Source organism: Carassius carassius, chromosome 29, assembly GCF_963082965.1.
Source record: "Carassius carassius chromosome 29, fCarCar2.1, whole genome shotgun sequence".
Classification (NCBI taxonomy): domain Eukaryota; kingdom Metazoa; phylum Chordata; class Actinopteri; order Cypriniformes; family Cyprinidae; genus Carassius; species Carassius carassius.
This window is the reverse complement of record NC_081783.1, coordinates 3,921,738-3,946,666: the sequence shown is the minus strand read 5'-3', so window position 1 is coordinate 3,946,666 and position 24,929 is coordinate 3,921,738. Positions and strand designations below refer to the sequence as shown.

The following is a 24,929-nucleotide window of genomic DNA, read 5'->3' as shown; positions in this document are numbered from 1 at the left end:
ACTACCTTACTAACTATTAATAAGCAGCAAATTAGGAATTTATTGAAGGAAAGGTTGTAGTTTATAGTGAACAAGTGTTCCCTATTCTATAGTGTTACCAAAATAACTATATTCAATTTCAGTTGTTAAAATTTATTTCTGTGATGTAAAGATGACTTTTCAGCATCATTATTCCAGTCTTCAATGTCACATTATCCTTCAGAAATCATTCTAATATACTGATTTGATTATTATGATTTCTTATTATGTAGAAAATCATGAAAGCTTGTTTCTGCTACAGAAAATAAAAAATGTTGTGCATTTTTTAATATCCCACAGTTTAGAGATTCTTTCTCAGAACTGTTCGTTTATATCTCACAATTCTGATTAAATTATTTATTTAATTGTTTGCAAGTACATTTTTTACACCATGGAACAGAACACAACTTTTTTTTTACTCACAATTGTCTTTTTAGACTTTTGGACTTCAGACTTTTCAGAATTTTTCAGTTATAAGTTTATATTTCACTATTCAGTTTGACAATTTCAGGGGAAAAAAGTCAGAATTGTGAGCTTTTTTATTTTTTATTTATTCTGTTGGTGAAACAAGCTTCCATCGTAAACAGCTGCTTTTTTCAGGATTTTAGGATGAATAAAAAGTTCAAGAGGACATCATTTATTTGAAATAGATATATTTTCTAACATATTAACCTTTGATCAACTTAGTGCATCCATGCAGAATAAAAGTATTCATTTCTTTATGAAAATCTTACTTTTTATCAACCAGAGGGTGATGATGACACAATTCTCTTTAACCTTTAAATGCAATATCTTTGGTTGCAGCAGGTGGGTAAAGTTTTATCCTCCAGTCTGACCCAGTGAACTTTCTCTGAAATATTTGCCAGCTCTGCTTGATCTGCTACAATCAAAGCAACACAGACTGGCCCAAAACAGACCTCATTCTTCAAGGTGACTTCAATCCACTTTTTCACACCTGCATGCAAGCAAAAGACACATATATTTAACAATAAGAGATTTCCTCCACCATCTGGCAAAAAGGCCCGTTGAAAGAAAATTGCTCTCATCTCAGGAAAGAAGATGAAATGGCAGCATTCTTTTGAATAGAAGGTACTACAAGTGATTTACCTGTCTTGTCCAATCTACACCTCTACACTACTTTACACTAGAAGAAAACTGTGCGATCGAAACATAAACCTTTCATCGAAAGATATTCTTCAGATGTTTACGATTGCATGTGTTGTTGCAGTTTATCACGCACAGTATGCCTTGTAGTCAGTTGAAGAAGAACTGAACCAACAGGAATTCTTTGTGCACTTGGACAATGCCATCTAAAGCCGTACATGTAAAACCATTCAATCAGGACTCGAGTCAGATTAACATCTCTTTATTCAAATACCTGGTTTGTTAAATAATACAGGAGGACCATAGTTGTCCCTGTCATGTGAAGACAATAACCCAGTGATTTGTTCTGATGGGACCAGTACGGGGAATCATCTGATTAGCATTGCAGAGTCAGACTGACATATGAGTGAGCTCAAACTCATAGCCGTCCTGATCTCTCTCCTGCTGCTGCTGTGATCTCGCTGTGAATTGTTATGCAGGCCACGGGCAGCTGTTTTCATTCTAATGATGCAGTTAATGCGTCCATGACAGGTCCAAGCGCTATAAACATTAGTAGCAACTGAGCCGTCCATTGTTCAGAATTTCAATCAGAGATTATCAAGAGTTGCCTAATCTCAATGATTTAATTGCTAGATGATTGGCATTCTGAGTTAATGCAACCAACTGTGTATCGCATTCTTTGAGGAATATTGACATGCGCCAATGATTCACAGTTCAAAATCCTTTACTCATCGTTATGTCATTTCACACCGGAGGTTTTCTTTTTTCAGTGAAATGGAAAAGGAGAGGTTTAGCACAATGTTCATGCTGCTTGTTTCCATGATAGCCAGGTAAGACATGTTCCTGGATCAACATATTCTGATGATCCTGGATCAACATCAACATCCCCATCCTTATCCCTACACCTAACCCTACCCATATTTTTTCCTCAAATTAGTGGGAAAATTATAGCTGATTAACAAGGGTGAAGAAGCACCTAACCCTGATAGTAAGCCTAAAACAAATATTTCCTGAAAGGTTATATCTCTATTCTGATTGGTTGTTTGGAATATTGTTCCGGGATCAAAAGGATGTTGATCCAGGAACATGTTATACTTGGTGAAATCACGCTAGCCTTGTTTCCATACCAATAAGTTAATGATGACCAGGGATTGTCAAGGTAAAATAGTCAAAACCGCCATAAACCCTCTCAAATCTTATTTTGTGGTTTATGTAAGAAAACAAAATTGTGGCAATGTGATCAAACAATGTATGAGTAAACCATCCATTTCAAGGAATAGTTCACCCAAAAATGAAAAATTGCCAAAAATGTGCTCACCCTCAGATTGTTTATTCACTGGAACAGATTTGAAGAAATTAAGCATTACACGACTTGCTCACTAAGATATCCTCTGTGGTGAATGGGTGCCGTCAGAACAAGAGTCAGCAGATAAACAGCAGATAACCCCCCCCCCCCCAAATTATCCATTATCCATAACAACTCTAGTCCATTAATTCATATCTTGTGAAGTGAAAAGCTGTGTGTTTGTAACAAACAAATTCATCATTAAGATATTTTTAACTTGCTTCAGTTGCTTCCATGGCTAAAATACTAGTCATCTATCCATAATATTTATTTGTCCATTGAAAAGGTCGCGTGAACAAGGTTTACACGTGAAAGCATTCCAAAACTGCTCTAAAAAAATATGTTGTTTAATCTTGATGTAAGAGGACAACAGGGGATAGACTTTTTTTTTTTTTTTTATTAGGGATTACGGGTTCATATTTTGGCCAGAAGCAATGGTTTAATTTTTTTTTTTTTTCAAACACGCAGCTTTTAACTTCACAAGATGTTATCTGATGGACTGGAGTGCTGTGGATTATTGATGTTTTTATCAGCTGTTTGGACTCTCATTCTGACGGCACCCATTCACTCCAGAAGATCCATTGGTGAGCAATTGATAATACATTTCTACAAATTTGTTTTGATAAGAAACAAACTCATCTACATCTTGAATGGCCTGAGGGTGAGTACATTTTCAGTTCAATTTGTACCACTTTGTTATTTCTCTATGCTTGTTTTATGGCTGCTTTCATCAGGTGTTTTTTTTAGGTAGCAAAGTAATGCTGGGGCATCTGTAAATGCACTCATCTGTTTAATTCTTTCTGCTTTATCATGTTAGTAACCACATCATGCTCCTTCTGAAACCAACACACTGAAATTCACATAGTAATCAATAGTACAATGCAATATTCAGAACCATGTTACTACATAAAACTCACCTCGAGAGAAAGTCACAGACAGGGCTTTATGTTTATACATATGATCAGTAAAATCTGCAGGTGCGTCATTGAGAACATTCTGCCCTCAGCCTAACATGAAATATAGTGATGGGCAAATTCCCAATTGAGATGCTTAACAAACTCTGATGACAAGCTTTGATCAGTGTATATTTACAATAAATAAAACAGTACTTGCCAAAATCCTAAAAAATTTATGATTGTTTTGTCATTATGAGAATATAATTACTCTAGCCCCGGAGGAAAGAGATCATTGTTGTGCAGCCTGTTCTCTTAAACTAATCAAAGTCTGACCTTACCTTTAAAAGCTCCCTATGCTGTTAACTTAAGTTCATCTTCATGGGGGCTAAAGTCGTGGCCTAATGGTAATGGTGATTGCCTAATGGCCCAATCGAAGGGTTGTGAGTTTGAGTCTCGGGCCGGCAGGAATTGTGGGTGGGGGGAGTGTATGTACAGTGCTCTCTCCACCCTCAGTACCACGACTTAGGTGCCCTTGAGCAAGGCACTGAACCCCCAGCTGCTCCCCGGGCGCCGCAGCATAAATGGCTGCTCACTGCTCCAGGTGTGTGTTCACAGTGTGTGTGTGTGTGTTCACTGCTCTGTGTGTGTGCACTTTGGATGGGTTAAAAGCAGAGCATGGATTCTGAGTATGGGTCACCATACTTGGCTGTATGTCACATCACTTTCATCTAAACATGAAAAGTCTGCCATTAACACACAGAGTTATCCTATTGCTTCATAATGCTTGAAGTGTGATGCATGAGTTATATAGACCACATATATGGTGCTTTTGTCTGTATAATGCCTTTTTGATCACCATGAATCATTGCAGTATGTAAAAGAGCTGCATAAGAATTTACATAAAATACTGCAATACTGAAACATTGAAAGTTATTAATTACATTATTTTTTAAGACTTGAAAAAATCGTAAAAAAAAAAAAAATGCTTCCTTCATTTGTTAGAGATATTTGTCATTGATCTCTCATCACATAGACACTCGAGAGACATATGTAGAAATATTTAGGAACTACATAGAAATGTACATGAAAACTAATCTAACTGATCATTTTGAGTACAGGAACAGACTTATGATATTACAAGCCAACTACTTACTTAATGTAATGACAACACAACAACAACAATAATGCAATTAAAACTGGAAAACGATAATTTTTTTATGCCCCAGTGGCTGCTGGGAAGAGTGCAGATGAGACTGATGAACAAAAATAAATGATTTTTTAGGCCAGTTTGGCGCAGTAAAAAGACTGTTGTGTTTGTGGATGTACGTATCATAAAAATCTGTGTACTGTATATCATAATGGAAAATTTAAAGATGCTAACTTCAAAGTTGAAAGTAAACAAAATATTCAAGCAAATATGTGTGTGTCTATAATTATTTCTCTTTTTCAGTTTATTAAAAATAAGTGCTTCTTGTTAGAGTTTTTATTGTTGTTGTTTGTTTTATGATTTACCTTCCTCAAAAGACATCATAAAAATAAAAATAAAATATAAAATAAAAACTTTTTTTAATTAAAAGCTTGGTGGTTTGCTGTTTTTTTAATCATGTACCTTTATATGTACATTAACAGTATTAATTGATATTGGATATCAAAATAATATTAATTTTCAATTTGTAGATGTAAAAAAATCAAACACAAACTAGTCCATTTCTGTTCAGTTTAAATTATTTAAAAGTACTTTTAAAATATATATATATATATTTTTTTAGTTAATATTAGTGCAAAATTCCATCCATCTATTAACATTATTGCATAAATATAGTCTACAAATATTCATAGAGATATATCACAGATAATTTCAAATCTGCAAATAGCATTTAAAAAAGAAATAAGAAAATATAGCTGCAAGCAGCAATTACGGGGCCAAGCACTCCAACGGAAAATTTAGGAGCTAAGCATGGCATGGAGCATTACACAAAGTGCAACAATCAGCAATTAAACCAATTTTAGGATGATTGTAATTGAAATGGCTGAAAAATCATAAATACAACCACTAGTAATAAGATTAAATGGCCTATCACTTTTGACCAACAGGAGGCGCTGTAATCAAATCATTTTGGTGTGTTCTGTGTGAGATGACAATAACACACAAGAAGTTTAGTGTCAATATTCTAAAGCATTGCAGAGATACAGCCTGATTTTTTATTTTGGCATGATGCCTCAATTTCGTCGCAGTGGTATGCGAGAACGGTTTTGTATATCGATACAAAATCCATAACATTTTGTCAGCACAGTCTAAAGATCATCTGGTTCAATTTTGGTGAAAATCGGACTAACGGTTGAGGAGGAGTTCGAAAAAGCATATTTACAACATATATCAAAATGGCGGACAGGAAGTTCGGCTTACTCTGGCATATTTGGTATCTATGTTATCGGCCAGGGAATATTTTGAGACCGGTTTCATTGCAATAGGCTAATGCATTAAAAAGTTATTAGCATTTTTATATGTGTAATTATTCATGGTTAATGAATGGTTCATTACTCTTGACGAATAGGTGGCGCTGTTACCAAATTTATGTGGCATGGTCAGTGTGAGGTGACGATGACACACACAAAGTTTGGTGCATATATGTCAAAGTTTTGCTGAGATACAGCCTCAAATGCATTTTGGCACCCTTTCTGCAAATTCTTTGATGCGCTAAATGAAACCGTTTCGTATATCGACACGAAATCCATAACTTTTTGCCAGCATGGTCTGAAGATGATCCACGTCAAATTTGGTGAAAATCGGACTAACGTTCTAGGAGGAGTTTGAAAAAGTAGGTTTTCAACATTAATCAAAATGGTGGACAGGAAGTATGGCCAATTTTCACATAGTTGGTATCGATGCTCTCGGCATGACCCACAGAATATAGGGAGATCATTTTCATTTCAATGGTCTAATTTATTCAAAAGGTATTAGCATTTTTGTGTTATTTCATTACAACTCTAGATCACAAGGTGGCGCTGCCACCAAACTTTTTGAGTACATTCAGGGCATGGAGCCGAATATTTACATAATTATTTTCGTAACGATACGATGCTGCGTTCAAAAAATACAGCATTTTAAAACATAATTCAAAATGGCCGACGCCTAAAATGTCCGACACAGGAAAATTTGATATCATACGACTCGACATGACTCACTGAATCTAAAGAGACCAGTTGTGTGATTTTTGGCCAAACCATTCAGAAGATATAAGCCAAAATATGCATTTTTCATATCTCCTGACCACTAGGTGGCGCTTCGTCGAAACACTGCAGGTAGTCTCAGGTCATGGTTATTATAACACACATCAAGTTTGGTCTCAATATGCCAAACCGTTGCCGAGATATAGCCTCACGTGCATTTTTGCGTGCTTTTCATCAAATTTGTTCATGTGTCATTCGACAACGGTTGGACGAATCAACTTGAATTCCATAAATTTTTGCCAGCATGGTCTGAAGATGATCTGAGCCAATTTTCGTGAAAATCGGACTAACCGTCTAGGACGAGTTCGAAAAAGTAGGTTTTTTGAAAAATTGAAAATAGCAAAAAAACTAAACCTTGCGATTTTTTAATTTTGGGGTTCATTCGACTTGCCATGAGCCAGGGATTCAGAGGAAAAAATAAATTTCATTTTCTGCTTACAGTTTAAAAGTTATTAGCATAAAAATATAGAAATTTTGGACAAGTGGTGGCGCTAGAGAGTTGGAGTTAGAGACTTCAAATGTGCTATAGTGAATGTTGGGACTGTCCTCTATCAGTGTGCCAAATTATACAACTTTCCCGCAATCGGTTCTATGGGCTGCCATAGACTTGCGGCGGAAGAAAAAGGTAGAATAATAAGAAGAAGAATCCTAACAGATACAATAGGTGCCTACGTACCTTCAGTGCTTGGCCCCTATTAATTAAGTATCTGTCAATATCCATTTATTTGCTTATTACTTCACTCCCAGAAAGCTGTCACTTTTCAAAAGGCACACCTTTGTACCTAAACAGTCCATATTAGTACCTAAAAGGAACAAAAGTATACCTCTTGAAAAGGTACTGCCCCAGTGACAGCTTTTGTACCTTTTTTTCTGAGAGGGTATGGGACTGTACAGCATCACTTTTAAAAAAATGACACACCATGTCTGGAAAGACTGAAGATGACTTAATGGAAATATTCACATGATGAGAGAGTAATAATAACACAATAACTTTAATTAAAGTTTAGCGTCTTTTAAGGGAAGCTGAACAGAACGACACACTCTGTTTCACTCCTTCACAGTCCTCTGACGGTTAATGTAAATTCAAGGCAAATGAGGTCATGAAGAATCAGAGAAGCACACATTGAGATGGTCAACAGATAAAACAGAGCTGTCACTTAAGTCTGTCAAACCCAGATGAAACTGCTTTTTCTGCTGATTGATAGTGAACACTTCGCTCTGAGGCTTCCAAGAAAGGCTTTGAATCTTTTACTTTGTGGATCCCAGGATTAAGGGGTTTGGTTTCCTTCCTTGCATTTTGTAAGTGATGATTGATCCATTATCAAGATATGGTGTGAAATCATGTGAGTCCACAAGCTCTCAGAAGACAGGATGTCACTAAATACTGATCTGTACATGCTTAATCCACTCACAAAACTGTCCAAATAAGCAGTGTTTCAAAATATAGATGCATGTGGCTTTCTCTCGTGCCCTTAGGGTTGCACATTTTTCACTTCATCCTAAAAATGCACTACGGCAAAGTCCACCTGCTGCCGGTGGCCCGGTGCCCACCGTCTGTTGAGTCTTATTTGTGGGCCGTGCCTGCTCCATGTGCTCATCCTCTCTCGCTCCACGGCAGGTCTTGGCACTGAGAGTGGGGTCTGTTTACATCATCTCTGGACCAAAAAGTGCCGTTGTACCTCAATGTACAGTTTCGGTCCGTGACTGTGGAGAACTTTTAATTGAGGAATCTGCTAAAGAAATGCTGATCACCTTGCATCTCAACATGATACGCATTACACTGCCTGAGTGTGAACGGTGATCTCTGTTTACATAACAGTTGAACAAAGACATGCTTCAGGCTGTTAGCAGTAGCACTAGCACTAGTAATACGTAATTGCCTTGTGGTATCCGTTCGAGCGGTTTCATGTTTAGATTTTGAGAGTTAATCAGCCACTGATTTTCTTAAGTCTGTTTCAGTATTTTGTCTACATACTTCAAAAGCATTGAAGTGACTCCATCTAGCACAGTGCATTAGAGGCTCTGCACTGTACTCAGCAATATGAAACCTGTGAGCTGTGTGTTTACTTTGAACGGGACTTTGTGTAAAACTTGGAGACCTACCTCGCCCAAAGGCTAAAACAAAGAGAGAGAAAGGGTAAAAACACCTCCAATCTGTGTTCCCGGCTGATGGTTGACGGGTGATGGGCTGAGTTTAGGGCAGGGGGAGGGTTTCAGAGGGAGGGACGATGTCATCAGGATTGGGGAGGAGAAGAAGAACCTGATTCCTCAGGGAATGAGGTGTCTCAACAGACTTGCAACTCTTTAGTCTCGTGAACATGCTAAATTAGCTGGAACCGTCAATACTGGCTTTTCTGGCAGATTTTGGTGTTCATTATGGATGAAAAGCGATTCGATTTATTTCCGTGCTGGAATACTGTCATGCCAAAGGTGTGAGGACTTTGGCAAAAGTTTTATGCATAGCAGCAGTCGAGGACCTTAGGTGAGTTTCTGAGATGTCAGGCATGCGGTGTCAGTTTGCTGAACTTCTTTGCCTCATTTCTGATCCAAAAGTGTGTTAGTGGTGCTTTGTGGGATTTAATAAATCATATTATTTTGCTGTGGTTAGCATTTCTTTGGGCTGCAGTCAGGCTGTTAGAAATGTTGCAGTTAAGCAAATGTGTAATCACACTGTATTTTAAGGTCCAATTCTTACTACTAACTTTTGCCTAAATAAACTCTCTGTTTATTAATAGTTAATAAGGTAGTACTTAAGTTAAGGTTTAAGAAGTTTGGTCATGCAGAATAAGGCATTAATATGTGCTTTATAAAATACTAATAAACAGCCAATATGATATAATAGTAATATCCATGAATTGGACTTTAAAATAGAGAAAAGTGTTTTTCATTTTCTAAATACAGATAAAAATATTTAAAATGTTGGTACAAACAAAAAGGTGCTAGTAATTACTAATGTGAAGACTGTGCAAGTGAACTTCACAGGTCTGTGTGTTTATAAAAAAAGAGTTATTAAGGCACATACGAATATTCTTTTATATTATTATTGTTAATTCAAATGTTCGACTTGTCATCTAAAACACAGACAGAAGCTCTCCTCTGTTCTAATACATTTTGACTGGGGCCTAAGGTAATCTCGGTCAATATTATTTCTTCCTAAATACACAGCATTTTACATCTCATCCATCAAGGCCTTTAACGTGGTGTGCTCAAAGAGATTATATAATGAACATTGAGTTGATTTACATACTGAACATTTTGTGGTACAAGGTGGTTATAGATGAAGGTGGACACCTTGATGATAGCAAGAAGGTGGTCACCTTAAATGTCCAGGTCCAAGTAAACTGGGTTTAAGCTATTTGTCTAAACTATCCATACTCTGAAGTCCTCCTAGCAATTTAGATAATTGCCTCCCTGTGGCACTAGGTGTGCATGTGAGGAAATTTATGTGAGGTGCATTTGACAGATGGGGAACTAGCTCACACAAGAAAATGTTGTAAAGATTTGTATTTGTATTTAAAAAAAAAAAGGATTTAATCTTTTATCTCTGATAGAATACGACAGAAAAGGATTGTATTCATTGCTTTGCTTTAAACAAAGATAACTGCAGTTATCATAATCTAATTAGCTGGCAGTTTTGGGAGGAAGTTCAATTCTGCGTCATCCATACTAACAGCCGAACTAGCTGTTCTGTTAAAAATGACGCATCTTTGGGCATGTTGATGCTTGGCTCTGGACACAACTTTTGCAAACAATAAACCAACAGCAAGAGCTAGTATAATCCTAAAGTAATCCATGCACCACAAAGCAATGAGCGTGCAGGGAAAGTAACAAGAACTCGTGTAGAGAATGAAAAATTGCAGTATGTGCAATAGTTGAAGACTACACTTTGTTGGCTTACTTGTGGCTTACAGTGTGCATGTTTTAAACACATGCTGCAGTTTGCTATGATTTGACTTTATTGAGTGTTATTTGTATTATATTATAAAATTTGATTTAGTACCATTAGAAGATGTCTAAGCATTGCTGAACTGTTCACAGTATCCTTAAATGTCATTAAATCTAACAAAACTGGCAAAGTGAGAACTGATTGTGAAACCTGATCCAAGTGTGTGCCGCCTGGTTGAACGTGTGGCGGCAGGTAGCTGTGAGAGTGTAGGCTGGAGAGCAGCACACTGCACATCCTACTGCTAACAGACTCACCCTGAGGGATTTCACAACTCTTACCTGTTGGATTTCATGAGATTTCAAAAGAGTTCAGATGTATTGTTGCTGAAACCCACACAGAAATGCAGGTTTTATTGAAGTCTAACCGGTATGGGACAGATTAATTCTCTGTTACTACCTCTATCCTGTTCTGGGAAATATGGCTACATTCCCCCCACCCCCACCTTGAGAGATTTATGGCAGTTAGATCTGTTATCATACGTCTACATAAATAACCAGGAGACTGACAGAGAATAATAGTTTAAATAAGCATAAAATTAGTTCAGCTTGCTTTTAAATTCTTTACAGTCTCACACAGTGTATTGTAGTTAAATCAGGGGCATATCAATCCGTTTTAGGGGGTTAATGCAATAAAATTTTTTTTAAGTAAAAACATTTGAAATATCTTAATATTTGAAATTCAAGCTAATTTAACAAAAATAATAAAATAAAATAAAATAAAATGAAATAAAATAAAATAAAATAAAATAAAATAAAATAAAATAAAATAAAATAAAATAAAATAAAATAAAATAAAATAAAATAAAATAAAATAAAATAAAATAAAATAAAAGACATGGATTTTCATGGCTCCAAAGCAAAAATATATGGTCACAATTTATTTTAAAGTCCAATTCTGGCCATTAACAAACCATTAAATTTGACTTTTGCCCCAAACTCCTAAATGTTCTGCTTATTAATAGTTAGTAAGGTAGTTTTTAATTTTAAGGTATTGGTTAGGATTAGGGATGTAGAATATGTTCATGCTAAATATGTGCTTTATAAGTACTAATAAACAGCCAATATGTCAATAATAGGCATGTTAATAAGCAACTTGTTAATAGTGAAAACTGGTCCCTATACTAAAGTGTTAACATAATTGTTTTTGTGTTTATTAAAAAATAAAGAATCTGGGTGTGAAATTAAATATTGGGCTAAATATTGTGGCTAAAAATTGCTGTCGAACAAGAGGGAAAGGAAAGCTCAATATCAGGCATCCCCAAAATAAATAATTTTGGTACCCGATTTGAATAGCAACCCAATGTAGTTTAGTTCGTAAGTTACTAAACCCTTTTTCATATGTTAATTGTAGTTGACTTGTAGTTAAAGAAAACTGGCTAAACCATGTGAAAATGTATCACCTGGTTTAAATGTTCTGGTGCTCTTCTCACAGTTAAACAATGTAATGTTGCTTGTCAAGGCATGTCAAAACGGGACAAAAAATACCTGGCTATGGTCTTTCACAAGGTTGAACAGACAATGAGATGAATATGTGTATGTGTTTTGTGCTATTTAGTTTCGGTATGTGGTTAGATAAAGGTCATTGTAATATTACTTTGGCATATTGGTTCATGGTAAAACCATGCTGTGGTCTACTTGGCAGTTTTGAATTTTTTTTTCCCCTTCTCTTCAGGTCTGCGGGTCCAGGTTGAGACAGTGAGAATGGCTTTCACAGACACAGCCATAATTCTCAATGTCATAGCAGTCCTAGGAATGCTAACCAGATGTCAGGGGAGCCTGGTTAAAGACAACTTTCTGCTGAGGTTCACCCATCATTTGTATAATGCCAGCATTTATGAGAACTCTGCCCCCAGGACCTATACGGAGAGCCCGGTCCGAATGGGCATCATACTATCTGGTCCCTTCTGGGACGTTAAGTACAAGATTGTCTCTGGTGATGATGATGGCCTTTTTAAAGCCGAGGAGGTAACCATAGGAGATTTCTGCTTTCTGAGAATCAAAACCCGAAGCAGTTACTCAGCTGTGCTAAACAGAGAGGTACGGGACATTTACACTCTCACCGTTGAGGCTACCGAAAGCACCTATGACAACCGAGCTAGAACAAAGGTATCGATCCAAGTGCTTGACACAAATGATCTGAAACCACTCTTCTACCCTGCCTCTTATCATGCACTAATCAAAGAAGACACACCGATTAAGTCGAGTCTGGTGAGAGTGAGCGCAACAGATGCTGATATTGGCAGCAACGCAAAATTTTATTACTCATTCACCACTAGATCACACCCCTTTGCCGTTGATCCGTTCACAGGGACCGTTACACTTATCAAGACACTTGACAACAGTCAGAGAGACAGGTATGAGCTGACTGTGCTGGCAGAGGACAGGACAAAGAAAATCTCTGGTGTGCCGAAGTTTGGAAATGTAGCGAAGGTTGTTGTGGCCATACAAAATGTGACAAAAAACTTTACCCTTGTCACACCCACCATTGCAGCGACTCCACAGATGGATGACGACAAAATAAGTGTAAACATCAAAACGGAGCCCAAGGAGAAGGAAAAAGTGGCATCTTTAAGTATAGTTGAAGGGAATCCGCTGAAGTGCTTTCAGATTATTCCATCAACGTTGCATGATGGTGGCTTTCAACTGGTCTCAACAAAATGGATTGATTGGTCGCAAAACCAATTTGGACTAAACATTTCCCTTCAAGCCAAAGACAGAAGAAACCCTCCTTTGCTAACACCTATAAAAACTGTGCATATACCTCCTCCTTCTCAAGTTAAACCTTTGGCATTCGAGCATGAACTCTATTACATCACTCTCAGTGAATTTTCTCCTCCGAAAAGTCATGTAGTTCGAGTATCTGTAGGTTTGAGTTTCAAAAATATAACCTACAGCATCAAAGAAAACCCAGATGGCTATAAATTCAAAATCAGTGCCAAAACTGGTGTGATAGTGACTTCTCAGACTCTTGACTTTGAAAAGCACTCTCACTATGAGTTTGATGTCACAGTAAATGATGGAGAAGCATTTACCCGTGTCGTTGTGGATATAATTGATGAAAACGATAATGCCCCCAGGTTCACATTGCCCTCATACCAGGCTTCTCTGCCTGAAAATGTCCCGATCGGAACAAGCATCTTGACTGTCTCTGCTATTGATGTGGACAAAGATAACAATGGTTTTGTAACATTCTCTATAGCAAACACAAGTCCTGTTCCTTTCAATATAGACCCACTGACCGGTGTGATTTCGACCTCTCAGGAGTTCGATTATGAGCTTATGAAGAGATGGTACCACCTGAGAATCTGGGCCTCTGATAGTGGAAGCCCTTTTAACAGAGTAAGCGAATGCTCCGCAACCATCACCATGACCAACGTCAATGACAATGTTCCAGTGTTTGAGCGGGTGGCATGCAATGCCTCCATACCTCAAGACTTTGCTGTAGGGGAAACTATTGCAGAGATGTCAGCACTCGATCTAGATGAGCTACAGCACATCATATACAGTATAGAGTCTAGGAATGAGGATAATTTGTTTAAAATTAACCCTATTTCTGGCTCTATTAAACTTGATAAGGAAATTCCCTCAATGGACGAAGGCACAGAAAATCCTTTATATATACTTAAAATAACAGCAACAGATGGCAAATATAGTTCTGACCCCAACACTGTGACAGTGCATATCACAAGCAAGGGCGAAGTCGCCAGCACACATTGCGAGGAGACCGGAATTACAAGGCAGTTGACAGAGAAGCTTATTGAGTCATTTAAGCCGTCTCTCAACGCCAAAGAAGAAGAGTATATCTCAGACGTTCATTTAATTAACCAGCACTCTCCAAAGTTTGTCACAGGCACACCAAGCTCGATTGACATCAGGGAAGACTTTGCTCTTGATAGATCTGTGTTGCAGTTTAATGCCACTGACAATGACTCTGGCTTTAATGCAAAGCTTGTCTATGCAATTTCCAGTGGAAATGAGGATGGATGTTTTACTATTGACATGGACACAGGTGAACTGAAGGTAATCAGTGCTTTGGATAGAGAGGAAAAAGAGTTTTACATTCTAAACATAACTGTGTTTGATCTGGGATCTCCACAATCCTCTACATGGAAGCTTCTTGCTGTTAACGTTCTTGATGCAAATGATAATACTCCATTATTTTCTCAGCCAAGATATGTTGTGAACATCCCGGAAAACACGGAGGTTAACAAAAGCATATTCAAAGTCAGTGCAGTCGATTTTGACTCTGAAGACAATGGGGCATTTAAATTTTCATTGCTAACCTTTACCGATTTGTTCAAGATTGATGAAGTCACAGGGGTGGTGAAGGTAACTGGGCCTTTAGACAGAGAGACCTTTAGCAGATACGACATAACAATTGAGGTCAGAGATCAAGCCAAACTGGATCCACAGCTTTTCTCATTTACAGATTTAGTGGTTGTGCTGGAGGACATCAATGACAATCCTCCAAAGTTTGTACCTACTATCTACAGGATCAAAGTTCCTGAGGATTTTCCTCCAGGCCCAGTGCTGTTATGGGTCGAAAGCTTTGATTTAGATCTGGATAGCGGAGATCTCATAAGTTACAACCTAAAGAACAGCGAAGCAGGGACCTTTTTCCTGGATACATCCACAGGGTCTTTGACTCTGGAGCGTGAACTGGACTTTGAGAAGCAGCAGTTTTATAATCTAACAGTTCAAGCTGTAGACCACGGAAAGCCCCGGTCTTCATCATCTTCGTGTTTCATCGAGGTTGAAGTGTTAGATGTAAACGAAAACCTGAACCGGCCCCTCTTCACCCAGTTTGTGCATAACACAGCCGTAATGGAGGATGCTACAGTAGGAACCTCATTACTGACACTAACCGCTGTAGATAACGACCTGGGACGAGATGGAGTAGTCAGATATTACATTCACGATGGCTCAGGGCTTGGCGTCTTCACAATTGATGAAGAATCAGGTATGATTTTGATTACAACACATCTCACATGCTTTACCTAGATAGAAAAATACGTCATGGATATTGCTGAACTTTTCTGAACATGTTCAAACATTTACAGATCAGTCATTACGCATTCCATACATACGTAAAGACAAAATGATACATGGCTTTTTCCTGCATGTTGGAAGATATTAGGCATTTAACGTTAACATTACATAATCAGTTTTGCAGTTCTTGTGCACATTGTACAATGAAGTGGTTTTAGAATTAAAGAACAAAAAACAAATGTTGATAATTGTTATGAATGTTTGATGATACTTTAGATTTGGGAACACATGTTCACTTTTACCTAAGAGTTTTCCCTCAACAAACTCCTAATTTGCTGCTTATTAATAGTTAGTAAGTTAGTTTATAAAGGGATAGTTCACCCAGAAAAATGTATTCTGTCATTAATTACTCATCCTCATATCGTTCCAAACCTGCAAGACCTTCAGAACACAAATAAATATATTTTTAATGAAATCTGAGAGCTTTCTGATCATTCAGCAACACAACTACCATGTTCAGGATAAGGAAATTGTTAAAATAGTCTATGTGATGTCAGTGGTTCACCGATAGATGAGATCACGTATGTCACATGGACATAAAATTAAGGCTTAACCACAGATGTCACATGGGCTATTTCAGTCATGTACTTACTACCTTTCTGGGCCCAGAACATGGTAGTTGTTTTGCTGTTTATGGAGGGTCAGAAAGCTGTCGGATTTCATTACAAATATCTTAATTTGTGTTCCGAAGATGAATGAAGGTGTTATGGGTTTAGAATGACATGAGGGTGAGTAAGTAATGACAGAATTGTCATTTTTGGGTGAACTAGCCCTTTAAGTTTAGGTATGGGGTAGGGTTAAAGGAGTTAAAATATGGTCATGCAGGATAAGGCATGAATATGTGCTTTATAAGTACTAGTAAACAGCTGATATGCTAATAATAGGCATGCCAATAGCCACCTAATTAATAGTGAGACTTAAAATAATGTATGACCAAATGTTTAACATTATATGAAGACAAGAACACATTTATTGTTAAATGTGCAGTATATTGCTGTTGCTATCAGTTAGTGATTCTGGAAAATTACATTTTGCAGGTGTTATTCGGACTGCAGGCCTTCTGGATCGTGAAGCCGTCCCACACTACTGGCTGACAGTTTATGCAAAAGATCTGGGCACTGTACCACTGGTATCCTGGACCGAGGTCTACATTGAAGTTTGGGATATTAATGACAATCCCCCTGAGCTGTCCCAGCCTGTCTACTTTGGCTCAGTACAAGAGAATTTGCCAAAGGACAAATCTGTGTTAAAAGTATCTGCCACAGACATGGACAAGTCCTCTGAGGGGAAGCTTGCTTTCCAGATCCTAGATTCTCAACGAGTGTATTTCACCATTGACGCAAAAACAGGTAAACGCTTTATTTCAAATGGTCCATCAGAGAGTACTTGTTTATCAGTTTTGGCTTTTTATGAGAATGATGAAAAGTTGGTGATTCATGTCATGCAATCTTTGATGGATTGATAAAACATGTCTAAACACATGATTTATGTAAGTGTGGTATGCCTCATGAAGGTCTCAATGAATAGGACCTCTAATTACTGTGAATACTGTGATCAGTGTGTGTCATTTTATGTCAAGGGTGAGGACAGTTGTTAAGCAGGCCCACAGAGTCACACAAACCGCAACACCTCTGACCCTTTTTGCAGCTCGACCTAGCCTTTGAACACTAGATATGAAAATTAAAACTGCATTAACCAGCGTTGCAACCTCGCACTTGTCTTTACTAAGTCCCATCTCTTTGTTGTTTCGTATGCCCCACCCTGAGCTAATAATCAAGGATTACAAAGAAGACAGGGGGTTGGGTTGTATTATATGAAGGATCTACCACACTGAAATGTTCATTTGTAGATGTTTAAAAAATTTGGATGTCTGCATTTGCATTGTTATATTGCTGGCGGTTTGGCTGGAAGCTTGAGGTGAAAAGTTCTGTCAAAAACCCAACCGGTGTGAAGCATTACTTTTAAAAGAGATCTCTATGAATATTGTATGCACTGTAGAGTCCAGGAGGATCAATGAGAATGCTAAATGAATATAAAAGTGTAATATAATCAATGCTACATTTCGAGAGCCAGCAAAGACAGCAACAAGCCACACATGAGTGCGGTTTAGCTTGTTTCCCTCAGGGCTAAAGGGACTAGAGTTTTTTTTGGCACTCCATGTCAGGACAGGACGGACTTAGATGACTAATCACTAGAATGAACATTATGACTAAGCTAACTGCCTTAACAGCTTAGCACCACTAAAACATAGCATTAATCGAATATGAACACTTTCACAAGTAGGCAAGCCAAATATTTATTATGTAGGTTGGGAGTTTACATTATCAAAAGCCAAATGCTCTAGGGGAGATTAAGACATGAGAAACGAGACAAAAAGGGCTGCTTTGTAATTTTTTTTGCATGCTGAAAGTGCTAAAGACGTGTTTTTAATCCATGCATTTGCCTTTTGTCCCATGCATGATAAAGCAATCTTTCCACAGGTGGGCATTAATGTCAAAACCACACTTTCAGGATTCCCTGCCTAAATACAGGCTGTCATAAAAGCCCAGCAGGGTTTGTTTTGAGTGCTGCACAAGTTGATAGACACTGTAGGTCCTTGCCAGCCCTTGTCTAAACGACACTCTTAAGTGTTTATTGCAGTGGAGTTAAACCACTGTCACTGGTGCATTTTGTCCATCCTTAGCCTGAAATCAGCTGTTGACCCTTGGACCACACTTAACCTAGCCCCTAACACCCAGTTTATAAAGGTGTCTGAAAACCTCTTGTACTAATTCACAACACTTCAGTGGCTCTTAAGCCATTGCTCATTTTCTGTCAGTTTCTTGGCAACTGGGAAGCCTGGTGTTTTGGTCTACGTCTGCTATGGCTAAATCCTCACTGACATAGACTTAAATAATAACCATTGTTCCCATGTCTTGTACACCACAGATTGACCTAGTATAAACAGTGGAACAAAACAAATAAAGCTTGAAAAACAAAGCTGTGGGAAGAAAAAGTTAAACGGGCAGCCTAGGGTGAACGAACAGGTGTGCCATTCATCTGAAGCTGTGGTGGCATTGATCAACCTGTCTGTTCTTCCTGTGTGTTTGTTTAGGTGTGATCAGCACCCTTGCTTCCCTGGACCGGGAGCAAAAAGCAGAGCATATCATTGAGGTTGGTACACTTGCTTTCTTCTGTTTACTAGGTTGTGAACCACAGGCCTGAGCCTTTCTCTGGCTGATTGCTGAGAACATGTTGCGGTTACACATAAGTTACACATAGAGAACTTTTGAATAATATTCAGGTGTGTCTGTGCTATTCAACAATTCACAGTGTCCATAAGCTCCAAAGGGACAAAAAGCATGATAAATATACATATGACTTATTTTGACTATGGGGTGGTGCTAGCGCAGTGGATAAGACACATGTCTTTGGTGTGAGAGACCCGGGTTCGAATCCACTGTGAGACACCAATGTGTTCCTGAGCAAGACACTTAACCCCTAGTTGCTCCAGAGGTGTGTGACCTCTGACATATGTGGCAATTGTAAGTCGCTTTGGATAAAAGCGTCAGCTAAGTGAATAAATCTAAATGTAAAAATTTTAAGTTTTCTGAAGCCAAGCCAAGTTCTGAGTGAAATGTAAAATGATTCACTCATAATCATTTCCTCTAGTGTGCTCCTCTTAACTTCAGATTCATTGTGACCGAATTATTGACTCAGTGTTGAATCAGAGAACCAGATCTGTCCAATTTATGAACGAATCACTCTTTTTTTTTCAACAAACTGGTTTATCTGTTTCACTTATCATGATCAGTTTGAATCATGTGATATGGCACTGTTGTTTGTGTGGTAAAGAAATGCATTAAGATTCACTTGAAATTATTCCTATAAAAAGTAACAGCATTTCATTTTGGGTGAAGTACACGAAACATATTGGTAGTGTGGTTAATACTTGATAATAATAAAAACTATATTTGATTTGAAACTGAAATGAAAATTCTCCTTCATTTTAACTAACAAAAATGGTTTATAAAGAGTTGTTTAATGGAAAGTAAAATGGATATGAATTCTGTGGATATGGTTACAGTGAATGCAAATATAAAGAATATAGCAGTTATAATATTTTATATTTACACTTTTGTATTATTCGTTATTAAATATCTCGGTTTTTCATATTTATTTAATGTTTAAGAAAAATTTAGTTTAGTGAACCTGAGAGTCAGTTTTATTAGTTTGTCTTGTGTTTGATTAATTACTGTCACACAGTGTTACCTAAAAGTACTTAAACATTTTTTTAAATTTCACAAGTGCATGCAACAAAGATTTAAATACGCTGTAAAACAGCTGTTTATTTAAAGATAAATGTGGTTTTGATTTGTGCACATGTTCTTGATGTGGTTTAGGTCATGGTATCAGATGAAGGGGTCCCTCCATTAAGCTCCACTGCTACCGTAGTCATTGAAGTCCTGGATGAGAATGATAACAGCCCTCAGTTCAGCCATAAGCTTTTCCAGGTAAAACTCCCGGAGTGGCAGAGCATGGCTGAGCCTCAGGAGATCTACAGGATGGTGGCCCGTGATGACGATGTGGGGCCCAACGGCATGATCAAGTACAGTCTGGAAGACAGCCGTGAGGATCGGTTTGATATTCATCCTGACACCGGGGTGGTGACAGCTAGAGGAGAGTTTGTTCAGGGCAACTACACTATTCTGACGGTACGAATACAAACTAGAACAGTGGACTTTTAGATTGACAAGGAATCAGTGTGATTCACAATGTTACAGTTTGGTTCAGAACAACCATTTGAATCAGTATTTTTTTAAATGCATTTATACAGTTCTTTCCAATAGGCAAGAGATATTTCAGTTGTGTCACTATTATTTACTCGTGGGTCACAGTACTATCAGTTTTGGGGCACAATCAAACATGAGGTGTAATTTTTTTTTTGAATAATTATACTATGGGTCAAAAGTTTGGAATATTTAAGATATTTGAAGTCTCTGCTGCTCACTAAGACTGCTTTTATTTGATCAAAAATACAGTGAAACTAAGATTGTGAACTATTATTACAATTAAAAGGAACTGTTTTCTATTTGAATTAATTTTTATAACATTATTTATTACTGTAATGACAAAGCTGGATTTTAAGCACCACATTTTTTATGGAAGATATTGTGATTTCTTTTGGTATATAAAAAAAAAAACCCTTTTTAAATTCTTAGTAGTGTTATAACAAACTGTTTTCAGGGTTTATCGCATAAAAATACCACAGATTAATATGCATCTTTCTTGAAATATGACTTTTCAATTGAGAAAGCTGAATTTTTAGCATCATTAAACATGATCCTTCAGAAATCATTCTAATAGGCTGCTTTGTGGTTCAAGAATTTGTGGTTATTATTAGTAAATCAGAAAATTGTTGTCCTGCTTAATATTTTTATGGAAACTGTGATACAGAAATTTCTGAAAGAATACGTGACACTGAAGACTGAAAATTCAGCTTTACATCACATGAATAAATTACATTTTAAAATATAGATAAGTAGAAAACAGTTATTGTAAATTGTAATAATATTTCACAATTCTATTGCCTTACTAGTGTTTTTAATCAAATAAACAGCTTACCATTTCTGTTTTCTTTAAAAAAAAAAAATCCTAATTATTAAAAAAAAAAAGTTATCAGTAGTGTAAATAATTCACAATTCAAAAATCATGTTTCAAGAATAATGCAATACATTTTTAAGCAACATACTCTGATAAAAAAAGTTGTTATAATCCTAAAACATTCTACAAGCATTAACACAATTTACGCCAACAAAAATAATGTGATATATTCCAATTACACAAAAATAAAAAAGATACACGTTTTCTTTTTCACTATCATAGATTCAAGCAACAGACCAAGGCAATCCTCCAAAAATGTCTGAGGCCCGTTTGCATGTTGAATGGCGGCCCCAACCTGAGCCCAGCTCCGATGTGCTGGCTTTTGATGAGCCCCCCTTTAACTACGTGGTGATGGAGACAGATCCTGTCACTGACATGGTGGGAATCATCCGAACGGAGATCCCGCAGGACCTTCTCTTGTATGACATTATCGGTAAGCACCTCTCTATCATTAATTAAACTTAATTGTATTGGAGTCAAACAGTAAGGATGTTGGCTATCATGGTACAGTACAGCAGGGGGTCTGGGGTCACTGTGATTCTATAGCGTCCCTCTCTGTGCCAGGATGCTAATCTTAGTAGTGACACATTTCTTCAGATGATAAGCCAGAGCACCAGAGGAGCTGCCTTCCTCACAGCCCTGCCATCAGTCTCTCTCATATTCGCCTGCAGTTAAGGGCTGAACCTGACCTTCACTCTGCTCCTGCATTCTTACCTTCAGCCCTGAAGAAATGAGCTACAGTGGAAATAAATCACAAGCATTTGTAGTAGGGAGGGAAAATGAATCGCATGGAAAATAGTTCACCTGTTGGCTACATATCTTGTTTTATCTCAGCGTGGTTCTGATATGATGACAGCGAGGTTGGCATTAATTTACATTCGTTATCTTACTCTTAGATACGAACACATTATATTTTAACCAGAAGACTGGGCCAGTCTGATGAAAAAGACTCTTTGATATGAGACCCAGAGTCATACATTTCAGATAACTTACACATAGCTGGAATTTGTGATGCATAATTTTGTGATTTATTAATGTTAGGTCATATAAGTGGTTTCACTCTGTGCTTATAATTATGATTTTTAATGTGATTCTGTACTTGATAAATGAAGCTAGACAGTTAGAAGTGATGTGATTACATAAATGTATAATTAAAAGTGCTAGTCTGTAAACTCCACACTTATTTAATTAGGAAGAAAACCAATGACAAAAATAAGCAGATATTGTAATAAATCATGGTTAAATCATGCATGGCAGAATTAACTGTGCAAAGTTGATTTGTTCATAAAAGCATTAAATAATCTATAATGGTTTTATGATAGGATCATTCATGTTAAAAGCAATAATTTACATAAACAGCAGGAAAAATATAGAGAATATTATAGGTCTGAATCTTAATGCAGTGCTTGTTAGAAGTTGAATGATTGCATCTCTAGTGTGCTTAACTTTAACACTAACCTTGAATTTTCATCATTTAGTTTGAAGGCTTTGTTTCACTGTAGCAGCCTATGAGAAGCCAATTATGTATTCATTAAAAAAGATCAACAGACAGCTTTTCAGAATATATCTCAAAACTTCCATCAAGGCCAGTATTAGATATGGTTGATCTTCAGCAAAGAGATAGATCCATTTGAAGACTGCTTTGTAAAGTTGGGAAATAAACACAGTGAACAGACACCTGAAAATATAGTTATGTTAAATCAGGACCGGAAAATGGGCCTTCAATAGGTGGATTTTTTTAATAAACACCATCTGTTAAAGCAAGCATGAATTTACCCCCACTGAGTAAGAAGTCTGGTCTTTTTATGCATGTGCCAAATATTTTCCCTTAAACAATAGTGCTGATCTGATGAATAGTGCCATAGGAGTGCCCTTGTTTTCTGTCATTATTGTAACAGGATGGGCATAACAACAAAGTCTCGTGGGTGTTAGAGAGAATTTGCATGATTGGTACCCATACTCTGAAATGTGACATCTACATTATGCTGGTGCTTTTCATCCAGGCTTTTTTTTATTTTTTATTTTTTTAGAGGATTGTACATCTATTACAGTTCACCTGAATCTAACTGTCACAACACTTCATGTTACTCAGCCCTAAAGTAAAGCATAAAATTGAATTATAATATTAGTAATATTAATCTTAGCAGTCAGTAATACAGAAAGCATGCATATAGTCCAAAATGAAGCTACATGGTTACATACATTTATAATTAAAAGCACTAGTCTGTATACAAACATGTAATAAACTATTATTTTTATGGACTGTTGTAATTATGTAATATTGAAATGCATGCATTTTAATAATATTAATTGAATAGTAATTAAAACACATAAACAATGGTTAATAGGCCAGCTAGAGAAGCAACAAATGAATAAGCACCATAAAGTCTGATACACGCCCTTTGATGAGTATAATACATGGTAAGTGTTTTTAAAGTTGACAAGCCTTATTTGTGGTTGGGTTTACATGGTTAGTTCAGAACAAACCTCAGACCGATGGGTTGAGAACCATTGATCTAACCAATATCTGATGTTATACTTTAGGTGGTGATGAAGAGCAGGACTTCTACATTGAGAAGAACACAGGAAGCATTGTGAAAGCTAGACGTCTGGATGCAGGCAGAAAATCTCATTACAACTTAACAGTCAGAGTCACAGATGGATTTCAGGCCATAACCACTCAGGTATGAGCACACATTCCAAATCCATCACACAATGAATGCAGAGTCAATAAATTCATAGTGTGCAAACATAATGCAAGATGTGTCATTGTTATCAGGTCAGCATATTAATATGTCTTACTTTATGCCAATGGACAACTGAGAGTGCATTGGTTTGTCTTTCTTCTCTTAGGCCTACATTCAAGTAGTGGATATAAATGAACATAGGCCCATGTTCTTGAAGAGCCTCTATGAGGTGAGAGTGCCAGAGGACACATCTCCGTGGATGGAGATCCTTCACATCAGTGCCCATGATGCAGATGCCAACAGTGGACTCTATTACTCCATCCACAGCAGCCTTAACCCAGACAGCCTCACATACTTTCACCTGGACCAAAGGAGCGGTTTGCTCGTCATTAAAGAGGAGCTAGACTATGAGACCATCTCCACTCATACTCTGATTGTGATGGTAAATAGATGCTTGACTTGACTCATCTAGACTCATCTCAATGTCTTATGTAAATAGTAGCCAGTGCAATCTGTTTCAATTATGGACAAGCTTTGATTAAATGGGCATGAAAGCATTTGGTAATTTTTCCAGTTGAATAATATTAGAATTCATTTAATCATCTCGAGTCCCCGACATAATGATATAGATGGGGTCACAGCACAGGGAAGACCATAAATCTACATTCCTGAAACATTCCTGACCTCAATTATGCACCTTAAAGAGAAAAAAAACATAGGTTATCGAAGGTTATTTTCTTGACTCTTGCATCACACACATTAACCCATGTACTTTATCATTCCAGGTACGGGATGAGAAGATCCCAATAAAAAAGAACTTTGCGAAGGTTGTTGTGCATGTAGAAGACTGTAATGACCACAACCCATCTTTTCTGAGTACTCATTATGAGGGCACCATAAGTAATATGGCACTCACTGGCATGGAAGTGCTAAGAGTCAAAGCCCTGGATAAGGATACTGGGAGCAATGCGGAGATTGTTTATTCCTTTCACTCTGGTAAGACATTTGCCT

At 37.2% G+C, this 24,929-nt stretch overlaps 1 protein-coding gene across 1 annotated transcript in view; it reads left to right on the top strand.

The window, feature by feature from the left end:
- The first annotated feature begins 8,861 nt into the window (after nucleotides 1-8,861).
- LOC132109430 (protocadherin Fat 2-like) overlaps nucleotides 8,862-24,929 on the top strand; it is a 43,129-nt gene continuing 27,061 nt past the window's right edge. Inside the window, exons 1-9 of the mRNA XM_059515488.1 lie at nucleotides 8,862-9,076; nucleotides 12,212-15,499; nucleotides 16,626-16,937; nucleotides 18,683-18,741; nucleotides 19,971-20,282; nucleotides 21,454-21,664; nucleotides 23,776-23,915; nucleotides 24,085-24,360; nucleotides 24,704-24,914. Of these exons, the coding sequence (XP_059371471.1) occupies nucleotides 12,241-15,499; nucleotides 16,626-16,937; nucleotides 18,683-18,741; nucleotides 19,971-20,282; nucleotides 21,454-21,664; nucleotides 23,776-23,915; nucleotides 24,085-24,360; nucleotides 24,704-24,914 (4,780 nt within the window). The 5' untranslated portion in view covers nucleotides 8,862-9,076; nucleotides 12,212-12,240. The remainder of the gene's footprint in view (nucleotides 9,077-12,211; nucleotides 15,500-16,625; nucleotides 16,938-18,682; nucleotides 18,742-19,970; nucleotides 20,283-21,453; nucleotides 21,665-23,775; nucleotides 23,916-24,084; nucleotides 24,361-24,703; nucleotides 24,915-24,929) is intronic.